This window comes from Sminthopsis crassicaudata, chromosome 1, assembly GCF_048593235.1.
Source record: "Sminthopsis crassicaudata isolate SCR6 chromosome 1, ASM4859323v1, whole genome shotgun sequence".
NCBI classification, from domain to species: Eukaryota; Metazoa; Chordata; class Mammalia; order Dasyuromorphia; family Dasyuridae; genus Sminthopsis; species Sminthopsis crassicaudata.
In genome coordinates, this window is record NC_133617.1 from 482,952,884 (window position 1) to 482,974,723 (window position 21,840).

Genomic DNA, 21,840 nt, shown 5'->3' on the forward strand with positions numbered 1-21,840 from the left:
CACATCTACTTTCCCTTCTGTTTCTATTATCTCTGGACAGTTCTCTTTGATAATTTCCTGTAAAATAGAATCTAGGCTCTTTTTTTGGTCATAGTTTTCTGGAAGTCCAATAATCCGCAGATTATCTCTCCTAGATCTATTTTCCAGGTCTATAGATTTTCCCAGTAAGTATTTGACGTTGTTCTCCAGCTTCTCATTTTTTTTGTTTTGTTTGACTGATTCTTGGGTTCTCTGTGAATCATTCATTTCTATTTGTTCCATCCTGACTTTTAAGGAGTTATTTTCTTCTTTCACAGTTTTTAGTTCTTTTTGTAAATGCCCAATTTCGTTTTTAAATGAATTATTTTGCTCTATTGAATTTTTTTCCATTTCCCTAATTTTTTTTTTTTTGAGAATTATTTTCTTTTTCCAATTCAGAAATTCTATTTTCTTGAGACTTTTTTATCTTTTCCAATTCAGAAATCCTACTTTCCTGTGTTTTTTTAACCTTTTCTAATTCATAAATTTTGTTTCCCTGCATCTCCTGTGAATTCTTTATTTTTTCCAACTCCAATTTCAGGACGTTGTTATTCTCTATCATAACTTCCCTTTCTTTTCCCCATTTTTCTTCGATCTCCCTCAATTTTTTAAGAGCTTCTTCTAGGAGAGAGTTATGTGATGGGGGGCAGGAATCGTTCCCCTTTAGGTTGTTATCTTCTGAATCTTTGCTGTTAACTTCCTCGGGGTTGGATACCCGCTCTTTCTCTGTATAGAAGGAATCTATAGTTTTTCTAGCTTTTTTGCTCATACTTAAAAAATGTTTTGGGGTCTGTCCCTGGGGTAGGAAATTATTTACTTCTTTACCAGCTTCCTCCCAGACCGGATGGATGCAGCGGCCCCTGCGCCGGAGCTAAGATAGAGCTCTGGGAGAGAGTTCCCCACCCCCTCCCTGGAAGTGCCTCAGAGGTGATTAGCACTACTGTGCTTCGAGGGCGTAGAATAGTGAAGACTGCAGGAAGCCCAGCCTCTGTGTCCGGGTGGGGAGTGGATGTCTGCAGCAGATGACGTGAGAAGCCCCTGCGCTCAAACTGGAAGTGTCTGCCAGAAACCGCGGTCCCTAGTTCAAAGGTTCCGCTTCTCTGGGACTTCCTGGAGCTGAGTTCCACTCCCTCCAGCTAAGCTAGGCAGTGTGTGTTGCCTTGGGCCGTATCCAACCACTTGTCAGTCTCTTAACTATTCTCAGGAGGTAGCTGAGGCCACACCCCCTGGTGCCGATTCTCTGCTGAGTCACCCCCCAGGATCGGGGAAAATCTAATCTGAGTTTTAAAATATTTTGGCTTTCTCTTCTGAACTGCTAAATAATTAGCAGAGAAGAGCTAACAGCCTGTGCCAGATTCCTTTACCTCAGTGGCTTCTCTGATCCCAGAGCCCCTCCCAGCGCAATGGGCGCAGTGTGCCCCTACCCCACCGTCTGTGCTGGTCTTTCTTATTCCTCCCCTGAGAACTGACCTTTCCTGTTGAAACTCCAGATTCTCTTCAGCTGGTAAGTCGTGCTTCCAGTCCTTGTGGTATCTATCAGTCCTGAGCTAATTTTGAGACTTAATTTATCTAATTGGTTGTGAGGGAGTGAGGACGTTCACTGAGTCGTGTGTTTCTTCTCCGCCATCTTGGCTCCGCCCCCATAACTCATATTCTTACAGATTTCTCTATATACATGACATATAAGGCATTTATCTGAGATATAAAGATATATGAGTCTATAAAATATTTCCCCCAATTTTCTACTTTCCTTCTAATCTTGGCTACATTGGCTTTATTTGTACATCAGCCTTTTTATTCAATATAATCAAAATTATCCACTTTACATCTAGCAGTCCTATCACTTTTTTATTCATAAATTATTTTCCCATCCACAAATCTGCTAGGTAATCTCTTTTATACTTTCCTAATTTATGATATTCCCTTTACATCTAGGTCATGTATCCATTTTGACCTTATTTGAATAAAATGTTCTTAATTGGCCTATATCAAGTTTCTGTCAGATTGTGGGTTTTTTTTGTTTTTTTTTTTTTAAATTTTCCCAGCATTGGCTTATAGTTTTTAAAGTTTTAATCATTTTCTTAAATATCTGGAATATGATACAATTATCAGAGAAATTTGTGAATATTGTAGATACCTTGAGAACTAGAATTTACAATATAATTTATCATTTATAAATTTATTATCAAGTACTTACTATATTCCAGGCAATATCCTAGATACTGGGATTATAAAGAAAAAATAACTGAAAACCTAAAATTTAATTTAAACTTTTAAATTTTTATTTAAAGCTTTCTCCCCCATCACTTAACCATTTGAAGTTTCTTGTTATTGTTCCATGATCCTTATATCATTTTCAGAATGTTCAGTTTCACTAAAGATGTTTGGTTCATTTCCCTCTATATTGTGATTCTTTTTAATTGTTTTCTGATTTCCTTTCAAAATTTTACTCATTTTTTCTTTCAATTTTCAGTTTCTCTATTTAGAAGCTAGATTTATGTGGTTATATTTTATCCATTGTATTTTTTATCTGTCTGCCTTTTCCTTGTGTTCCTAATAGCTTCTCAGTTTTTGCCTACATCTTATTCTCCTACTATACAGTGGACTTTGCCCCTGCCCACAAGGTTGGGCATCTGTGCCCTTGAAGAGATTACAAAGGACCAACCTTAGTTCTCTGTCCAGAATAAATTTCGAGGCGAGAGCATGACACTCATGCTCTTATGTTGAAGCTCTTTTTCTTCTAGACATCTCTGTGCTGCTTCTTCCTCCTTTCTTTCACATGGCTAGATAAGATCAGTGTCTGCAGCCTCTTATGGAATGTGGAATGTGGGAAGGCTTGAGATTGTGCCATTTTTGTAGGGAAATTGGACAAAGATACCATTGAATATAGGTTGAGATAGCTGTGCTTGCTATGAGTTGTGAATGTAAATTATTGCCTGATACTATTTTATAAATGTATTTAAGCTTTTGGGTTTCATGTCTAAGGATAGATTTTTAATTATTATATTCTGGTATATATTACATTTTCTGTGGTTTTGAATATTTAGAGAACAAATATGCACCCATCTTGGCAATTATATGATACCTAATAATTCACTGTCAACATTTAGAAATAGGTGGAATAGTTGGTGAGGGCAGCTAGATGGCTTAATGGATAGAGCACCAAACCTGGAGTCAGGAAGAGCTGGTTTCAGTGTAAATTCAGGTTTTTACTAGTTGTATGATACTGGGTTGTAAAGTTCTTGAATTATGAGGGTCCAGTTGTCTGCTCAATTATAATACTTCTCTGGGAGGAGATCTGTAAAATCTTTTCCTCTGTGCGCAGGTTTCTTGGGAGCTCTGAATCTCCTCCAGCTCTTGTCCTTCCTCAAATTAGACTGGTCTCCTTTCAGCCTGCCTGGCATCACAACTCTATCGCAGAGTTGATTCTCTCAGACCCAATGCTGCCCTTCTTTTATCCTCCCAGAGAATAGGCAGGTGAGAACTCAATGGGGCGTGGGGAAATACTTCCACCAATAAACTTGCTCTTCTTAGAATTCCTAAGGTGTAAATTCCCTTTAAAGGTACCGAACCAAAGGTCTGAGCCAGAGAACTGTCAAATCAACCTGAGTTCTCACCTTGTAATTGTCCAGACAACCTGAGTTCTCACCTTGTCACTGTCCAGACAACTTGAGTTCTCACCTTGTAATCTTAACACTGAGTAAGTCACTTACCCACTTTTCTTCATTTGTAATGAGCTAAAAAACAAAAAGGTAAACCACTCTAGTGTCTTCGCCAGAAAAATTCCAAATGGAGTCATGGAGAATTAGATATGGCTGAACAAAGAAATAATTAATATGAGGATAGGAAAATAGGGTGAAACATTGTCTTCATCCACAATGGCAGGAAACATGATACCCTCTAAGCTTTTCCTGTTATATAACCTGCTCCTGGCAGGTGGGCTGCTGTGAGAGTGGGGCTGGGGAAATTTTGCCGCAAATTTTGTTAAGACTGAAGATGATACACATACAGGCTAGTCAGTAACATCTCTACTTAGATAAATTATTAGCTTTGGGCATGGTAAAATCTCATAAATTGATCTACCAGAAAAGAGCTACTCCATTTATGACTTTATTTAGCAAATGTCCTGCCATGGGCATTTGCCTCTTGCTGAAACTGGCAAATCTGTCTGTAACAATTTCATTTCAAAGGGGGATTGGAGAGTAATACTAGTACCCTTGAACTCTTGAAGAAACTCATTCACAGTGTCAATAAGGGTTATTTTCTGTGAAATAGTTGTTGGCCCAGCAGGCAATCTGACCTCAATGGAGGTTTCCACATAAGCTACCCATGGGGAATCCCCTTGAGTCAAAATTTTGGTGCCATTATTAACTTGTAGGCATCTAAAAACAGTTTACTACTGGGGAAAAAAAAAAAAACAACTGAGTATTTGCAGCATTATTTAACATTAGAACTGCTGATTTCAAGAGATGTCTAAGCCAAGAATTTGTTTCCTTCAAAGCAGCATGTATGCTCATTGTACCGGTAAGTTAAGAGTTAGCTTTGGAGTCTCTGGAGTCTGTGTTCTAAGCAGGGTTTGGCGCGGCAACTTGATCTCACATATCTAGCTGTTTGAAAGCCAGAAATCCTATTGTATCCAGAACTATTACTGGGATGGAGCAAAGAAGACTATGGTTGAAGGCAGCAAAATTTAAGCAGTGCAAAAAATTACTTCAATTTAGCCCTTGTTTCATCCTGCTCTTTTCTTGGCTGCAATCTTCCCATTATTTTCCTCAGATTATTATGGAGACTCCTTCATAGGTTTCTATTTTTTTATTATTTTTTGTCTTCCTCATTATGTATATTCAGATCTTCTTCCATGGCATGAGTACTGGGATCCTTTCTCCCTATCATATCACTGATTTGAAAGTTAGTGCCCTAGCCATTGTTTTGTATTATTGATTCTGTACATTGAAATTGGTTTTTATTCATTTGGTTATGTTCCACCTAGGAGAGAACCAGCTTTTAAAGATGATTAGGCAAATATAATTTGGGAAACAGCAATGTTTTGGGTATTAGAAGAGGTTACCCAGAGTATGAGATTAATCACTAGAACAGAGATTCACACTTAGAGATCAGTAATGTATTAGGAGAAATTTATCAGGATGTCAAAAAGCTAAGCATTTGTGTGACTCAATCTCTAAGATACATTCTTCCTTATACAATTTTCATTCCAGATAAACTTGGGTTTGTGACATGCAGTAATGTTGGGATATAAAATTTATCAAATTTTATATCTCTAATGCCTTCCAGTGGTGAATTTTTTGGTGAATTTTTTTCTTAATTTGCTTATAAATGTTTCAGCTGTTTTGAGAATTCTTTGTAAATGAATTGGTGTCCAAGGAAATAATTAGGTATACCCTGAGTTGTTATAGACATACAGTTTGGGATTCTTTTCCAACTACTTTCTTACTTTCTTCCTTACTTTCTACAAGTTTTATCATAAATATCAATTAAGCAATATGTCAACAAGAAAATATTTATTGAATACTTTCTTTTATCACTCTGCTAGATATTAACTGTTCTTTTGTGTTTTTCATAGGTACATTGTTCCATCTTTAGAGAGGTCTGATGCTGGGTTTTACCAATGTGTGGTACGCAACAGGATGGGAGCACTCTTGCAAAGAAAATCTGAAATTCAAGTTGCATGTATGTGTAAATTTTAAGTTTTCAAATGTTAACTGATAACATTAAAGTATATGGACAATTAAAAGCAAATCAAAATTAATTTTCACTAATTTCATAAATGAGATTTTTAACATTGACTTATGTATTTAAATACTTCAATGGTAATTACTTTTTGGATTTCAAAATAAACATTTCAGTAGAAATAACTTTAGATTGATTGTTTCAACCAGTGATCAATTTAATTGGTTACCATGTAGTACTAAAAAAATGTTCATTCTAACATTACTAGGTAACATTTCTTACCATTCTCTTAAAAAAATCTTTTAAAATAATTTGTGTGTCTTTATAGAATAACATCAATTTGAAATTATCACATTGGAACAGGGCTTCTTGATCTATTTCCACTCATGACTCTTTTGCCAGAGAAATGTTATGTGATCCCATCTCAAATCTGACCTGAGGTGTTTCTGGCAGTATTTGTGTATGCACAGTGCAAAGTGCACATGTGTGTTTAGAAACAGCACTGCAGTGAAGTCATGCAATGCAACATAGGCAAACACGAAGAAACATCTTGTATTCATTATATGTTTGATTTTGAATTAATTTTTGGTTGTTGCATTCAGGAATCTTTTACTGTTGCCAAATTTTTCACAACCCCCACATTCAATTATGCAACCCCTTTTAAGGTCGCAACCCACAACTTAAGAAGCTTTGCGCTAGACCGAATATTTAGTTACTTGGACTGTGTAAGAACTCAAACATGAACATTAGGAGGTTATATTATCTCAATGTGTGGCTTAGGCAAGTTTCTTCACTTCTTTGCATCCCAGGTTACTTCTTTGCTTGACTAAGATTTTGGAACAGATGAGCCCTAAATAATATTTGAAGTTATGAAATTATAAACACAGGAACTTTATTACAGGGGGAGAAAAGAATGTGGCTTCAAATTCCTTCTGTTACTTGCTACCTGTGCGATCCTGGACAAATCATTGAATCTCTTTGGGCCTCATTTTCCTCATTTGAACAGATAACGTGTGAGATTCCTTCCAACTCTAAATATGTGCTCCTGTGAAATCATTGCATGTTGTAGCATAAATAGTATTATTTGTTATTATGTAAATCCACTCAAGATTAATTTCCTGAAGAATTTTTGGAATCAAAATATGTAGATCCTTATTTTTAATATACTTGGAATAGGAGAAAGAGCATATTGTACTATGCACATATTGTACTATGTAAAATATACTTGTTTAAAATAGACCAATTTCTTTCACATGTTTTAATTTATCCATAACCTGTTTGCCTCAGTTTCCTCATCTGTATAAAGGGGACAATAATATCACGTACCTCCCAGCATTTGTTGTGAGGATAAAAAGGGATAACATATGTACAGCACTTAACACAGTACCTGAATATATTAAGTAAATATAAATGTTTGCTATTGTCACTATAAAATTATCATTAAAGTATTATTATTATTAGAAAATTACTATCAAAGTACAAGAAAATAAAATAAAGATCATTGTGAAACTTTCTTGATTTATAAATGACCTTATCAAATTGATTCATTTTAATCAGTGATGTTATTTTATTATGTATCAGATATTTGGATCCCAGAAATAAGATGTATGATTTTCAATATTACTAATGTTAACTAAATCCTATTCCTGCCTTCTTCCAAATCTTTTTCCTCTCTACTCCAAAACAAACAAACAAACAAAAATGTTTTGGAAAGGGGGGGAAAACTCTAACAACAACATCCTGCTATAATTAGAAACCACTGAATAGGTATTGATTCAAAAACATTGTCTAATTTTGTAATCCAAAGAAGGCTTAAAATTTTCTGAATTATTAAGGTCATTTGAGTCATTCAGCTGTTGTTAATGAGCAGTTAAGTAATTGAAAAATGTAATTATAAACAAAAGGCAGTTAAATCCCCCTAAACACATCTGAACAAGTTAACTGGGTAAAAATTCATTAGTATGTATGAAATCCTATTTTGTAAAATTATGCTTTCGTCTTTTCTTGCCTAATTATTTATATGACTTTTTACTCTTTGATCTCTAGCCATTATATTTTCATTTGGTTCTTTATCTCCCAGTCTGCCTATTCTTCCAGATTTCACTGTAGTTTGAGATAAGCATTTGAAATGGCTTTTTTTTTTCCAATTTATTTCTATTCAACAAATATTGATTGAGTGCCTACTGTGTGTTGGGTATATACAAACTAATAATTTTAACCAAAAAAAATCTTTATTATATTGAGATAATTGTTTTGTATTTTTTTTTTTTCAATTTCTGGTCATAGCAATTTTTTTTTCTGAACCAAAAATTTTAGGTAATTGAAATCCATTGCCTAATTCTAAAACTTATGTGTTATGCACCCCCACAATGTGTGTATATGTACATATATATGCATATACATATATGAACATATATTTAGCATAATTAAATTTAAATTATCAAAGTGAAAAATTCTTTAAAATGTTATAAATAGATGAAGAAATTAATGTATTTTCCTAATTCTAAGTGTTTCTCCTGTGATCCTAGGCATTTGAAATTTTTTCCCCAACAAAGTATCAGATCAGAACAGCATATAATTATTGCTAATTATAATTACAATATTTAAGAGAGGTGAAGACAAAAGGAAAATGATTTAATATATAAAAAAGTTGGGTTTTTTTGTATTGTTTTGTTTTTTTAAAACTAGAAAGGAGATCATGCATAGAATCTTAGAGTAAAGTAGCATTTTGACACCTGACATTGGGAATGTTGTAATGGATTTTCTACAAGTGGCCATCTAGCCTTTATTTGATATTTCTAGTGAACCCAATCCATCATCATTATTATTATTGTTTTTACATCCGGTGGGAATCAATTTCTCTGAAACTTGTATCCATTGCTTCTAATTCTGGTCCTTCTGTGTAATACAAACAAGTTAGCTTTAAAGCCCTCCCTAAATTTTTTCTCATCTAAGATAAATAGAGTACCTCCAATTCCTTCAAGAGACAGATAAATAGAAAGATTTGAATTTAAAATAGTAACCCATTCAATCAATATGTTTAAAATACCTATTATTTGCCAGACATTATGCTAAGCTCTGAGGATACAAGAATCAAAAGTCCTTATTCTATAGAACCTCACAACCTAATGGGCAAGACAGCATACAAACAGACATGTACAAATAAATGATAAAAATGTGGAAAAGGAAATAATTAATTGAGGGGTGGTACTAGAATTTAGAGTGATTGGGAAAGGCTTCTTATAGAAAATGTGATTTTAGTTGGATTTTGAAGGATGTCAGGGGAAAGCAGGATGTCAAAATGAGGAAAAGAGCTTTCCAGTCATGGGTGAAAGTCTGAGATAGTGCCTAGAGTCCAGTTTAGTAGAATAAATGCCCCTAAAGGTAAATGATTTTTTTTGTTTTTGTTTTTGTTTTTGTCTTTGTGTCTCTACTCTTGAGCACAATACCATGTATCTCTTGTCTGGAGTAGCCACTTAATAACTTTTGATTGCATTGAATTAGATTGAATGGAACATGATGGGGCTTCATGTCCTGTCATCACTATGATCTCTTTCCTTAGAATGTTCTCTACTTTGTTTTTCTTCAATGTGGTCCCCAGACCTCAAGCACAGTATTCTAGATGTGATCTGACCAAAGCAATATACATCCAAACTATGACCAAATTGAAGCAATGTCCTTTAATCTAAAATTGTTTTATCTCTATCAATATTTGGCATGAAAATTGGATGATTTCCTCACTTAAGGTTGATTTATTCAAATAATAATGATGATAATGATAATAGCTCACATTAATTATTACTTTAAAGTTTATAAAGCACTATATACACATATAAATATATTTTATATAAATTTTATTTTTATGTAATAACAGTTGATAATTTATAAATGATATATATATATGTTTATGATTACATATTTACAAATTTGATTCTAAGAACATCTTTGTGAGATATATGCTGATAATCTTATTTCATTGATGAAGTAACTAAACTTCTTAAACACAGAGTAGATTACCCAGGTAAATTGTTTTGAGACAGACTTTAAATGCAAGTCTACTTGATTTTAAGTCTATCACTCTACCATATCAAAATTAAAAGGAAAAATTGAATAGGATGGGGAAGAGGAAGAGGAAGGATGGCTTCCTTCAAATCCATATTCAAAGATTTGGATACCAGAAACTCATCTAAATAAAAAGATAAAATATATAAGTAGATTTTATAATTTTAAGTTTAAAAGTCTCTCTGGTATGTTTGACTAGAGAATGATATTTCTCAAATTCATTTGAATTTTGCCAGTGGTGTGTTTATGGCTTGAGAATATTTCATTTTATCATTCTAGTAAGATAAAGACCATGTAGTTCTGCTGATTAGTATTTCTTGAGTGCATTAAGATACTTGGCTTTGCCTCATGCTTTACTTCTCAGTTGAAATCTGCATTAATTATCAGTATTGGGCATTCTTATGGCATAATTGCCAATGATTTTGCCATAAAATATAATTATATTCTTCTCTGACCACTTAAAAATTTCTAAATCCTAAAGTTGTAATCTTTTCCTGCAGATATGGGAAATTTCATGGATTCAGACCAGAGAAAAGCTGTATTTCAAGGACATGCTGCAGTTCTAAACTTGCCTTACATCAAAAGCTATCCCAGACCACAAGTGACTTGGTTTAGAGATGGGCACAAAATTATTCCAAGCAGCAGAATGTAAGTTGATATAAAATTAAAGGTTTGAAACATTATTAATTAAATTTGATACCCATTACCTATTTACTGGTTAAGTATGCTAATTAAGCTTTCTTGAAAATAATGTATTCTAAGTCAATTTCATATAACTAGCTACTTTTGACTGGTTCTGAAATTCTCCAAAACTTAAATAAAAATAATTTTTGAAACTGTATTGTCCACTCAGACTAATGCCCACTTTCTCCCTTTCTTGCTCTTTATTGATGAGGTCAGGATAATAATTCCTAGTTTGAAATAAATGTGACAGATTCACAATGGCCATTCTCTTTGGCAAAAGGTTAGATGTATTCAAGAGATAGGTTACAGACAAAATGAAGGGATACAATAGACACTGGTAAATATAAAATAGAGTGGGAAAGCATATGAAAGACAAGTTTCCCATGAGAACTCATAATTAACTTAGAGAAAGGAAATACTCTTGAGAGGGGGGAGTAAGCCATTGACTGGCAGGTTAGATCCATAGAGGAGTTTAGCAAACTAACCAGTTAGCTGTAGTAAAAAGAAAGATGACATTACAGGGAAGGCACTTTGAGGAGGAAGAGAGAGAGTAACCTCATATTGGGTTTAGTCCTGAAAAGAACTTAGCAAAGATCTTCCAGTAGATCTTTTTTATAGGGGAAATACAGCTTTGAGGTTTCTCAAAGACAGTAAAAATGGGAACTCAGAAGGAGAGAGGATCAAGAGGTAGAGGAAGTGCCAGGAAGCTCAAACAGGAGGCAGCTGGAATGCCCCTGGCAAACCAGGGCCAGGACTTGTCTAAAATATGCATATTAGCAAACGACCTTTGAGGTCGTTTAAAGATGCACAGAGGTTGGGAGATAGATAATGGAAATTCATAGAGTTCCATCCTCACAATCACTTGAAAAGTGAGTCTTCACCCCTCACCACTTATCTTTAGCTGTCACTTGTAAGTGGCATTTTTTAAAAACTTGAACTATACAACTTTCTCTAACAATAAAAGAGTAATTACCTTATTTCTCTTTATCCTTTTATCCTATCCTGACAACTTTGTTTCTTTTCATCTAATTAATGGTTCACTCATTCATTGCAAAATAGTCATTAGTTAAGCATTATTTCAAGGTTTTCTTACTTATTCTCCTCTCCCTGCTTCATCTTCATCCAGAAATTTTGACTAGTTTCAGCTAAGGTTTCTTCATGTAGATCTAAAAAAAAGATCGAGAATGCTCTTCACATCCAGATATTTTGTAGTCTCATTTAGACAATGTTTAGAGATAAAGATTTCTGAAGAATCAAGAAACAGTATGAGCTCAGGCTAAAAGTTAAATATCTGCATCATTGAGAGATTCTATTCAGATAAAATTCATCAAATTAAAAGCTCATTTTCCTCGTTTTATTTCCATATGCATGACATTATGCTGAGTAGGTATCAAGGATAATTTTCAAAGCCAATGTAGAGATCATATGTACCTATATTTCTACTTTTCCCTTGTGTACTATATACGTCTCACTCCACATCTTTCATCTAATATTTTCTATACCAAAACATGATGATTCCTGCCTTAGATTCATTCCTTCTGACAACAAACACATTTCTGAGCTTGTTGAGGATGTTTCTAGTTTTAGCTTTTAAAAAATGGAAACAGTTGTAAGTTGATCAAAAATGCTACTGAAAGTAATAATGTTTTCTGTATTACATTTAAAATTATTTACTTATACACCTTTATGTAGTATATAATTATAATAGTTAAACATATAATTATATTTATATTACAATTATAATAAATACTTAAATAAAAGACCAGTTTTTATTGTCTTAGAGCATATTAGGTCAATCATTGATAGTTGTTTAGCCTTGGAAAAATTATGATTCATTGAATTGGTTAAGCTAGTTTTATTCACAAGTATATTGGAAAGTTATAGTGTTAAGTTAGTGATGTGTGTCCAAAGATTTAACATTTATCATGGGAAGAATTTTTTTTCCTATTAAAAAAATTTGAAGAGAAAATTTTAATTGGTTACTAAATTTGCCATCATTTGTTAGCCTGTTGTATGCTGTATGACCAAATATAAACTGAGACCTGGAAAAGACCTTAATTTAGAAAGGCCAAGGTCCCCATTGTGCTCTGGGCTATTATTAGTCTTCTTGACCTTTGTTCTGGAGGAGAAGGTGAAGCTGATGATTTTGCACAGCTCTGCCTTATACAAATCACATAAATGATGAGATAAAGCATACAAACAATATGAAAATCACAGTATATAGATTAAAATAATAACTTAATTTTATAGGCCTTTACTTAAAATGTTTAATTCCTGTAGCGCAGAACCATAGGTGAGCTAATAATGTAAAGATGCCAATAAAAGCCTACTTTGGTGTCACATCAAACAAAATACCTGCTTACAACCATGGAGCTATTGGTAAATTTTCAGTTCAAATAGAACCACGTACCTCAATAACTTTGTAAGAAATAAAATATCTTACCAAGAACTCCACCCTCACTGATGAATGCAGAAAAACTACATTTAACATTCTTCCAAGAACGAGTACCTAAGTGAGTAGAAGCATCTTTGAAACTCCAAAGGCAGCATTTTATTTCCTATCCTGAAGCATAAGTCCCTCCTCTGATTCCTCATTAATTGACTGTTACAGAAGTTGCAAGACCTGAATCTTCATCCCTCATTACATAAGTCAGTCTCTGCCCCAAAGGAGCTTCCATTCTAGAAGGAGGAAGCTAACAGAGGAAGGTTATGGACAAAGAACAAAAGATTCTCAGGCCACCATCCCCAATTACAAAAGCCAGTTCTTGCCCCTAAGGAGCTTACATTCTTGTGGGGGGGAAGATTAAACTCCACCCTTGATTATTCTTTGATGTCCTTGTAGGTTTCAGTTTTCTAATTTAAGTTTCATTTCTTAAATTTAATTTTCATAGCTGTGGAAACCAAAATTCCCATTCATTTCTCATACCTTTGTTAAAATGAAAGTAAACTGATCATAGGTATTTGCATATATATTTGTAAAGCCCTTTAATATATTTTTTCCACATCATCATCAACTAACATTTATTTTATGCCTGCAGGACAAAGTATCATCTAATAAATCAGTATATATGTGAGTCTTTTATCTTGTTTACCAATTTGTATTGATAAGCTGTATTACTTTCTACTTCTCCAAGTGAAAAGCTCTTTACTTAAGACTATGTCTGCATTGCATCACTTAGCTAGCTTAGCTGATGGCACTGCATGACTACATGTTTATTTTGAAAATGTGAAATTTGTCTTCCTAAGTATTTTATATTTATGGAAATATAGTAAAATCTTTACAACTTGCTATTGTCTAAACCAGAGGTCTAGAAAAAATCTTTTTTCTGTTAAGGGTCTTTTGGATATTTGTAACATCATGGATCATCCTTTAAAAGGATCTTCTTATAGAACTCAAGCAATGGAAGGTCGCCATACCTAGCTTTCAGCTCATCATCATAGTGGCTTTGGCAAATGATTTTGCCATCCATGGGCCAAAGTTCCCCAGATCTGGTCTAGAGTGTTGGTTTCATTTATAGCTTCCATGAACATGCTACTTATGCATCATCAAGACAGGATTTGCAAGAATTTTATCAATAGATTCACAAACTCAAATTATATGAAGCAAAAAACTCTTCTTATGTGGTCCCTGTGTTAGATTCTCCTCTGTCTTCACTTTTGATTTCTTCAACTATAGCTCAAGAAGTATAGGCTTTTTAAAAGTCGATCATGTTTTAAATGGAGCTACTTGACAAACCACTCACACTTCCTTTGAATGGCCAACAATAGACACAACCTAAGCTTCAGTGACTTAACTTGTTTCTATTCTTTTCTAGCCTAGCCTTCAGTTATTGAATGGGCATGATCACATATAAACTGAAACCTGGAAAAGACCTTAATTTAGAAAAGCCAAGGTCCCCATCATGGGCCATCATTAGTCTTCCTGACCTTTGTGCTGGAGGAGACAGTGAAACTGATGACTTTGCATAACTCTGCCTCACATAAATTCAGTGCACACAAAAAAAGATAACACTTTTAGAATAATATTCTAATAATATTCTCTTCAAGAACAAAGGCAACAACACTAGCTTTTGGCATGAACATATTTGTAAAATTTTATGGAAGAGGATATTGGAATACTATAAGCAATATCCAATATAGGCTTCAGAAAACATCAAAGATCAAAGGAGAGGAAAATGTGTCTACAGAAAGCTTATTGTAAAAACCAGTGAGTCAGATTCAAACAGCAAGGAGGGCTACAGAGAAGCAAAAGAAAGCAAAACAAACAAACAAAAATAAATCTGTCATCTTTTTTATTTAACATTTTCTTTCCATGTAGTGACTCATTCCCTTAATTCATTACTACCTACAAGCCACTTCATCCCACATATTCCAAATTCTTTCCTCTTCAAATATGATTCTCTTTCCTAGTATCTTCTTTTCTATTTATGTCATTACCTTCACCCTAGTCTCTTGAACTTAACTCCTAATGATAAGGTTTGGCGCAGGGCAGGGAGTTGTGGGAACACCTTTGGTCGGCATAGAGGTCTTTCGTAAAGGAATTTTCAAACCTGAAAAGCTAGACTGGCAGAAAGAAGTTTTCTTATTGGCATTGGGAAGTCAGCCTTTACTAGAAAGACTGAATTCCTTGGTGGCAGGTCCTGACAGAGAAGTAAAGATTCTTGTGGAGGAGTTCTGACAGAGAGAGAGAGAGTTTCTAGCAGAGAAATCATGATACAGAGGTGAATAAAGGTTTGTTAGGGAAATAGAGAAATAAAGAGGGAGTAACGCTGAAAGAGAATAACATTTCAGTGGGTAGAGCGTTGCAGCTTATGCCAAAGGGAGAGAGGTTCCTTGGCATGGCATGTTAGGCCCTCTCAAAGAGATGGGCTGAAGGAAACTTGTTTTATGGGCAGCTGTTGGTGGGGGCTGGGAGCAGTTTGAGCTGGAATCAGAATAGAGAATCTTATAATTGAATGAGTGTCCCTGGGCTAATCTCCAACTTAATAGAATTGGAATCTCCATATCAGGCTAAGTAGGAGTGGTCCTGGACTCAACCAGCCCCACCTAGATAAAAGAATGAAACAGAAACAGAATTATTCCCTAGAGTGGGTCTCTTAGGGGAGAGCTTAATGTTCCCCCCAAAGTCAGAGAGAGAGAGAGAGAGAGAGAGAGAGAGAGAGAGAGAGAGAGAGAGTGTTTCGGGCTCCCCTCGTCACTAAGAGTGATCTTTGATTCTTCCTTCTTTTTCTTCACCCCTGAAATCCAATCTCTGCCACTATTTCATCATGCCTCCTATATGTATGTTTATAGATTTACATATAATCTCTGTGAATGAGATAAGGTGAGATCTCTCAAGACAGTTGCGAAAATCGAGTAAGGCTTCATCTACTTCAGAATTCTAGTAGGCCTGAAGGACTTTGAAGTTCAAGTAAAGGACATTGCCTTCCCCTCCTATGCTATCTCCCTATTTCATCCAAATATGGGCAACTATGTACTTATTGGTCAAGTTCAATTTCATGGGTAGATCTCGCGTTTAGAATGTAAGACTCTCAGCCAATGAGGATGAGGGTCAGTGGTGGGAGGGGGCGTTTTGCGTTAGGGATTAAAGGTGCTGTCCTGCCCACAGGAGGCGCTTCCTCTCTTCGATTGTCTGCTCGAGGAGCTGGATGCCCGATTCTCGTGAGAACGTACAATAAACTTTGCTTTTCTCTAGAGCTCTCTCCAGCTTTTTTTATTAAATGGTGACCCTTCACCATTTCCGTACCACACATCTGGTAAGTTTCTTGAGGAAAAGGGGAAACAGTTCTTATCTTATTTTTCCAGTGCCTAGCATCATGTTTTTCAATTTTCATTTGCTTAGAGAATATTAATTATTAATCTGATTAGGTGAATTAAGTTTTGTTTTTAAAACTTACATGTGCTTAACACACACATACATTTTTATAGTTTCAGTGTAAAACTATCTTTTTATTGTTGCAGTGCAGAACTCCAGAAGATGAGAAAGAGGGGAGCAAAAATAAGTGATTCTGTATAGCATTTGGTGTGATGTTATAAGAAGATCCTTTCATTTGGAATTAGAATTTAAATCATGCTTTTTTGAAACCTTTGTGACCTTGAACTTAATCTCTTTGGGCCTTAAAGTTTCTTTGTCTGTAAAATGAGGAGATTGGGTGAAATGTTTTCCAAGTATCCTTCAAGACTTTACTAATATCATCCAAAAAGTATTTGTAAATATGACACCAAGAAAGATCTAGAAAGAAAGAAACTTTTTCTGTATAGGAATCATTTAACTGCCTTCAACAAGACATTTGGGAAGGAAAGGTAGAGGATGGTAGTGTTGAGCTTGGGAAAGAGGGACCCCAAAAATTTGTGGTCTCAAACTAGTGTCCAATGTGTCTAAAAAGAATTTGCAGGCTTGAACCCATCTCCTAGTTAAAGGGCAAAGTTTATTGTAAGTAGTGGTACCAGTATTACAAAGCAGACTAAATTGTAAGGGAATTCAGCAAAACAAGGAAGGGGACACATTTATCCAGCTTTTTAGGATTGATATGCTAATTTTATGGTTCATAGGTTGAAAGAAATTTGGTTCTCATTGACTAGATTATTAGTCAGACTACTGTTGTCTCTGGAGTTTGATCTGTGGGAGTTTCCTGAGGCCAGAAGCTACCTGAATAAGGAGTGGTCAGAATTAGACAAATTTGGATGTGAGAGTTTCCTGAGGCAGAAAATCTAGAATCAATGCTAGAAGAGAAGCCCCCCTAAAGTTAGGGGACCACAAAATCATATTATATCAGTAGTTTATCATGCTCAGGTCCTAGCACAGTAAGAATAGTTAAGACCTAAACAAACATAGGGAAAACAGTATAAATTCATTGCTTGTTGTGGGGGAAATAAAAAAATATAAACTCAAATCACTTTCTGAATCAGCATTAAGTGTTTTAAATATCTAGTTTTGTTACACCTCCAGTGTATCTCCTGGCCTTTGAAAGACCTATACTTTGAAAAACAAATGAAATAATAGTAGGACTGGCCCAAATACATGATTACTAAATAGCTCATTATTCTTTAAGTCTATAAAGATATTCTGCAAATCTACCATAAAGCAGTTCAGCATAGTTGTTGAATAATGAAAAACAGCAGCAGCACAGATTTAACATAGTGTTCTTCAATCAGAGTAAGGATTTCACATAGTTGGCAAATCTGTTGTATTGACTAGGAGGTGAACTATACATGTACAAGCATAAATAATGATCCTTTTTGCTAAGAGATAAACCATCTTTGTACTTTGCAAATACCATTATTGTATGTTCAGTACTTAGCTTTCATTCCTGTGTAGAATAAAATCTATAGCTTTATCCTTGGATTCTATATCAAAAGTCAGTCTTATAGCATTAGGTTCCTCTAATGCATTTTACATGGATACACAATTTTTATCCTATAGTCAACATGCCAAAAAACAAATTCATCATTTCTTCCTCAAAACTGGCATCCCTTCCTTTATCATAATATCCATATTTCTTTTAATCACCATTCCTCTCCCCCAAGCTGTTCTCTGGTAATCATGACCTGGCCCTGAATTCCTATATATCAATAGATGCAAGCATTTGCAGGTTCTTTCATTCTGGAAAGGCTTCAGTTATGGTTTCTATTGTAGACTTTTACCTAAGGCAAGGATAGGGAATGTTTAGCCCATAGATTATATAAACTCAGCAAAACCATTTCCTAAGGCAACTGCAAGTGATAATGAGCTGAAAGCTAAGTATAACAATTTCTGCTTTTTCTTGAGTTGTATAAATTGATAATTTTGGATGGCCCATGAAATATTTTACCAATATCCAAATGACTCTTGGCAGAAATATGTTCCCCATCCCTGATTTAAGGAATGGAGATGTTCATTACCCATAGATATAGTTTCTGACTATGGCAGCCAATCAAAGAAAATGTGCTATGGACATCACTTTTGCATGGTCCCTTCTGTTTCTACAGTGACACTGGTAGAGTAGAAGAAAATGGCAAGGGTGCTAAAAATCAGAGTTTTTAGATCTTTTAGGTATTGGTAAACTTGAGATTGTGATCTTCTTGAGAGAAAGAACCATATTACTTTTTTATTTGGAACCTTATCTTTTAGTGTAGTACTTTGCATACAGTAAGCACTTAATACTTTTTTTGTTCATTTATTCTTACAGTATTATTTATTGTGAGAGGCAGTAGACCAAAGCCAGTTTAAAGAAAGTTACATGAGAGACAACTAAGTAAGGAAATACTAATTTGAAAGACAATAAACGTGTACAAATGGGAAAGAGCTGAAAAGGTTTTTATAATGAACTGTTTCACCATCATAGAACAGTGGATATTCCCCATTTAAACTCATAATATCACATTCCACCATATAATAAAATAGCTGGAAATATTTTTAGGAACAAAATGAAGGTTCATCATATATTCTCTCAAGAAGCAGGAGTCACTCCAGTGGAATAAGCAGTCCAAGAGAGGAGGTGTCTAATAGAGACAGAACAGAGATTAGAACAGAGTCCTTAATGTAAAAGATCCCTCCCACCATTGACCTTTATCCTCATTGGGTCTTACTTACATTCTAAATGCATGAACTATCCTAGAGACAGGAAATTGAGCATTGGTCAATAAGAGTATAGCTGCCCATTTTTGGTTTAGTTTAAGGTAGCACACAAATGATTTCATAGAAAAATAGCAGGAAAGAGAGGTGAGCATTTCCTAATAGGTGTTGGTTCAGGCCTACACCAACTTTGGGGTGAAGACTTACTCAATATTCATGACTATCTGAGAGATCTCACTCCACTTCAGGTGGAAGCTTAGATTTATTTTCAAAGTTGATCGCCCGTCTTTATATGGCTGATTTTGGTCTAGTTGCTTAACTTCCCTGACTCTGCTTTTTCATCTTTAAAATGGAAGTAATAACTATCCATCTTATAGAGTTGTTGGGAGGGTCAAATAAGGTAATGTACATAAAGCATTTTTGTAAATGGTAAAATGCTATATATAATGTTCATGATGATGCTAATGATGATTATAGTGTAATAAAATTTTTTGAACTATACCTTATTGTAAATTTAGAAATGTTTATATGGGAAATTATCAATGCTTTTTTTTTTTTTTTTTTTTTTTTTAACTTCAAGAGTTACTGTGTCATGAGAAGAGCATTGTAGCACGAGCCAGGAGTTATGAGTTTGGAGCTTCTTTATATACATTTGAAAGCCACTTTCTAGCCCTGAATTTAAAAAAAAAAAATTAAATTAAATATTTTTGGGGTACAAGACTGCTGGAAATAATCTTTATTGCTTTTGATTCTTCAAGATCTAAGCATTTCTGCTAAGAGGACCAGAAATTGACAGAGCTTCCCTATGACTCTAAAAAACTCTTTGATAATCCATTTCATAATGACAGTTTATATATACTTCTGGAAATAAGACAAAATTCCACAATGAAATAAAATAGTTATATAACTCAAGGTAAAGTTCAATTAACATTTTTCTGTATCAAACTGAATAATAGTTACAGCCTGGTGTAATAGTTTTCCTAAAATCATTTTCAATCCTACTTTAAAGTTAAGGATTTCTCATTTCTAATAATTACCCAAATCCTATCAAAGAAAACCAATCAAGTACCACTTGTCCTTTTGTAGGCCATTATTTTGGAACTGTTAGTTTAAAAGCGACTGATCAGATTTCTTTTTCAGATTAGGTCAAAGGCTTCATATTAGAATAATTTTAAATGTTTTCTTAAAATTTCTAAAAGATGGAGGGGAGGGGTCTTTAATCTATATGTAGATATCTATATAATGTTTGTATTTATTTATATAGAGGAATGCTAATAGATAGGATTTAAATTAGAAAGCTAGAGATTATGCTTCTGCTCAATTGTAAATTTCTTGAACCTACCATAATATGCATTTTCACTTACTTAAGAACTTGTTAATATATTTAATTTTTTAAATTCAATTTTATTTTATTTTCAGTTCCAGATTCTCTTCTTTCCTATTTCTACTAGTACCCCTACCCCTCCTGAGAAGCCAAGAAATACAAAGCCCATTGTGAACACTTAGTGACACAAAACAAATGTATACATTGGCTATTTTTTTTAAAAAGAAAAGAAGGGAAAAAAGAGAGAGCTGTGCTTTAATTTGAATTTGAGGTCACCAGTTCTCTTTGTAGAGGTGGATATAATTTCTCATGATTAGTCCTTTGAAAATGCAATAAATCATTGTGTTGATCAGAATTACTAAGTCTTTCACAACTGATTATCTTTATAATATGGCTATTATTTTGTCAATTGATCTAGTTCTACTCACTTCATTTTGAATCAGTTTATATAAATTTTCTCAGATCTTCCTGAAGCTACTTTCTACATTATTTCTTATAGCATAATAATAATTCCATCACATTCATACACCATAAATTTGTTCAATCATTTGCAAATCAATCTTCTCAGTTTCCAATTCTTTGTATAAGAGATACTATAAGTGTTTTGTTTTTTTTTTTCTTCATATGGACCTTTTTCTTTTTTCTTTGTTCTTCTTGGGGTATAGACAGTTAGCAGTATTGAGTCTCAAAGGGGACACACAGTTTCATAGCTTTTTGAATAGTATTCCAAACTATTATATAGAATGATTGATTAAATTCACAGCTCTATAAAGAGTATAAGTATGCTTATTTTCCCATATCCTCCCCTACATATGTCATTTTCCTTTTCTGTTACCTTAGCCAATCTGATGGATGTAAAATGTTACATCAGAGTTATTTTATATTGTATTTGTTTAGTGAACTAGAACTTTTTTTTTCACATGATTATTGTTATCTTTGATTTCATTCTCTAAAAACAGCCTGTCCATATCCTTTAATCATTTATCAATTAAGGAAATCACTTTTATCCTTAGAAATGTAACTCATTTTTTTATATATTTGAGAAATAAGATCCTAAAGATGAGGTGTGAGAATTGAGGGTAAGAGATTCCCTAATAGCAATGGGATCCCCTTGGCTGGTGGTAGGCTTTGTAAAAGAATTTGCAAATCACAATGAAGACATGCATGAGATTTGTGTCAAAGAATGGGATTTATTTACGCCAAGAAGACAGCTTTCTAGGAAGACAGCTTTCTTAGTGGGCAAGGTGTTAGGGCTTCTGCAAAGATTCATGGTTCAGAGTTGCCTTTTATTTAGCCTTCTGAGCCTTTTTTTTTTTGGGGGGGGGTTTCCCAGACACAAGAGCTGGGAGCAGTCCAAGGGACTAATCTCCAATTCAATAAAGGGTGGTGATTATGCCCCTAATCAAGAACTCCAATTAAATGAGACCACTTAACTTGGAAAGGGTGTTGTCTGGGAAAGGTGTTTGAGGCTCAGAAACGCCCTTCCCCTCAAAAGGGGCATGCAGTTTCA

At 34.4% G+C, this 21,840-nt stretch overlaps 1 protein-coding gene across 6 annotated transcripts in view; it reads left to right on the forward strand.

The window, feature by feature from the left end:
- The window catches only part of SDK1 (sidekick cell adhesion molecule 1), a 1,233,278-nt gene that overhangs the window by 473,244 nt on the left and 738,194 nt on the right, over positions 1 to 21,840 (forward strand). For all 6 annotated transcript variants that reach the window (XM_074281198.1, XM_074281201.1, XM_074281200.1 and 3 more), the window contains 2 exons: positions 5,600 to 5,706; positions 10,269 to 10,416. In XM_074281198.1, coding sequence (XP_074137299.1) covers positions 5,600 to 5,706; positions 10,269 to 10,416 — 255 coding nt within the window. The remainder of the gene's footprint in view (positions 1 to 5,599; positions 5,707 to 10,268; positions 10,417 to 21,840) is intronic.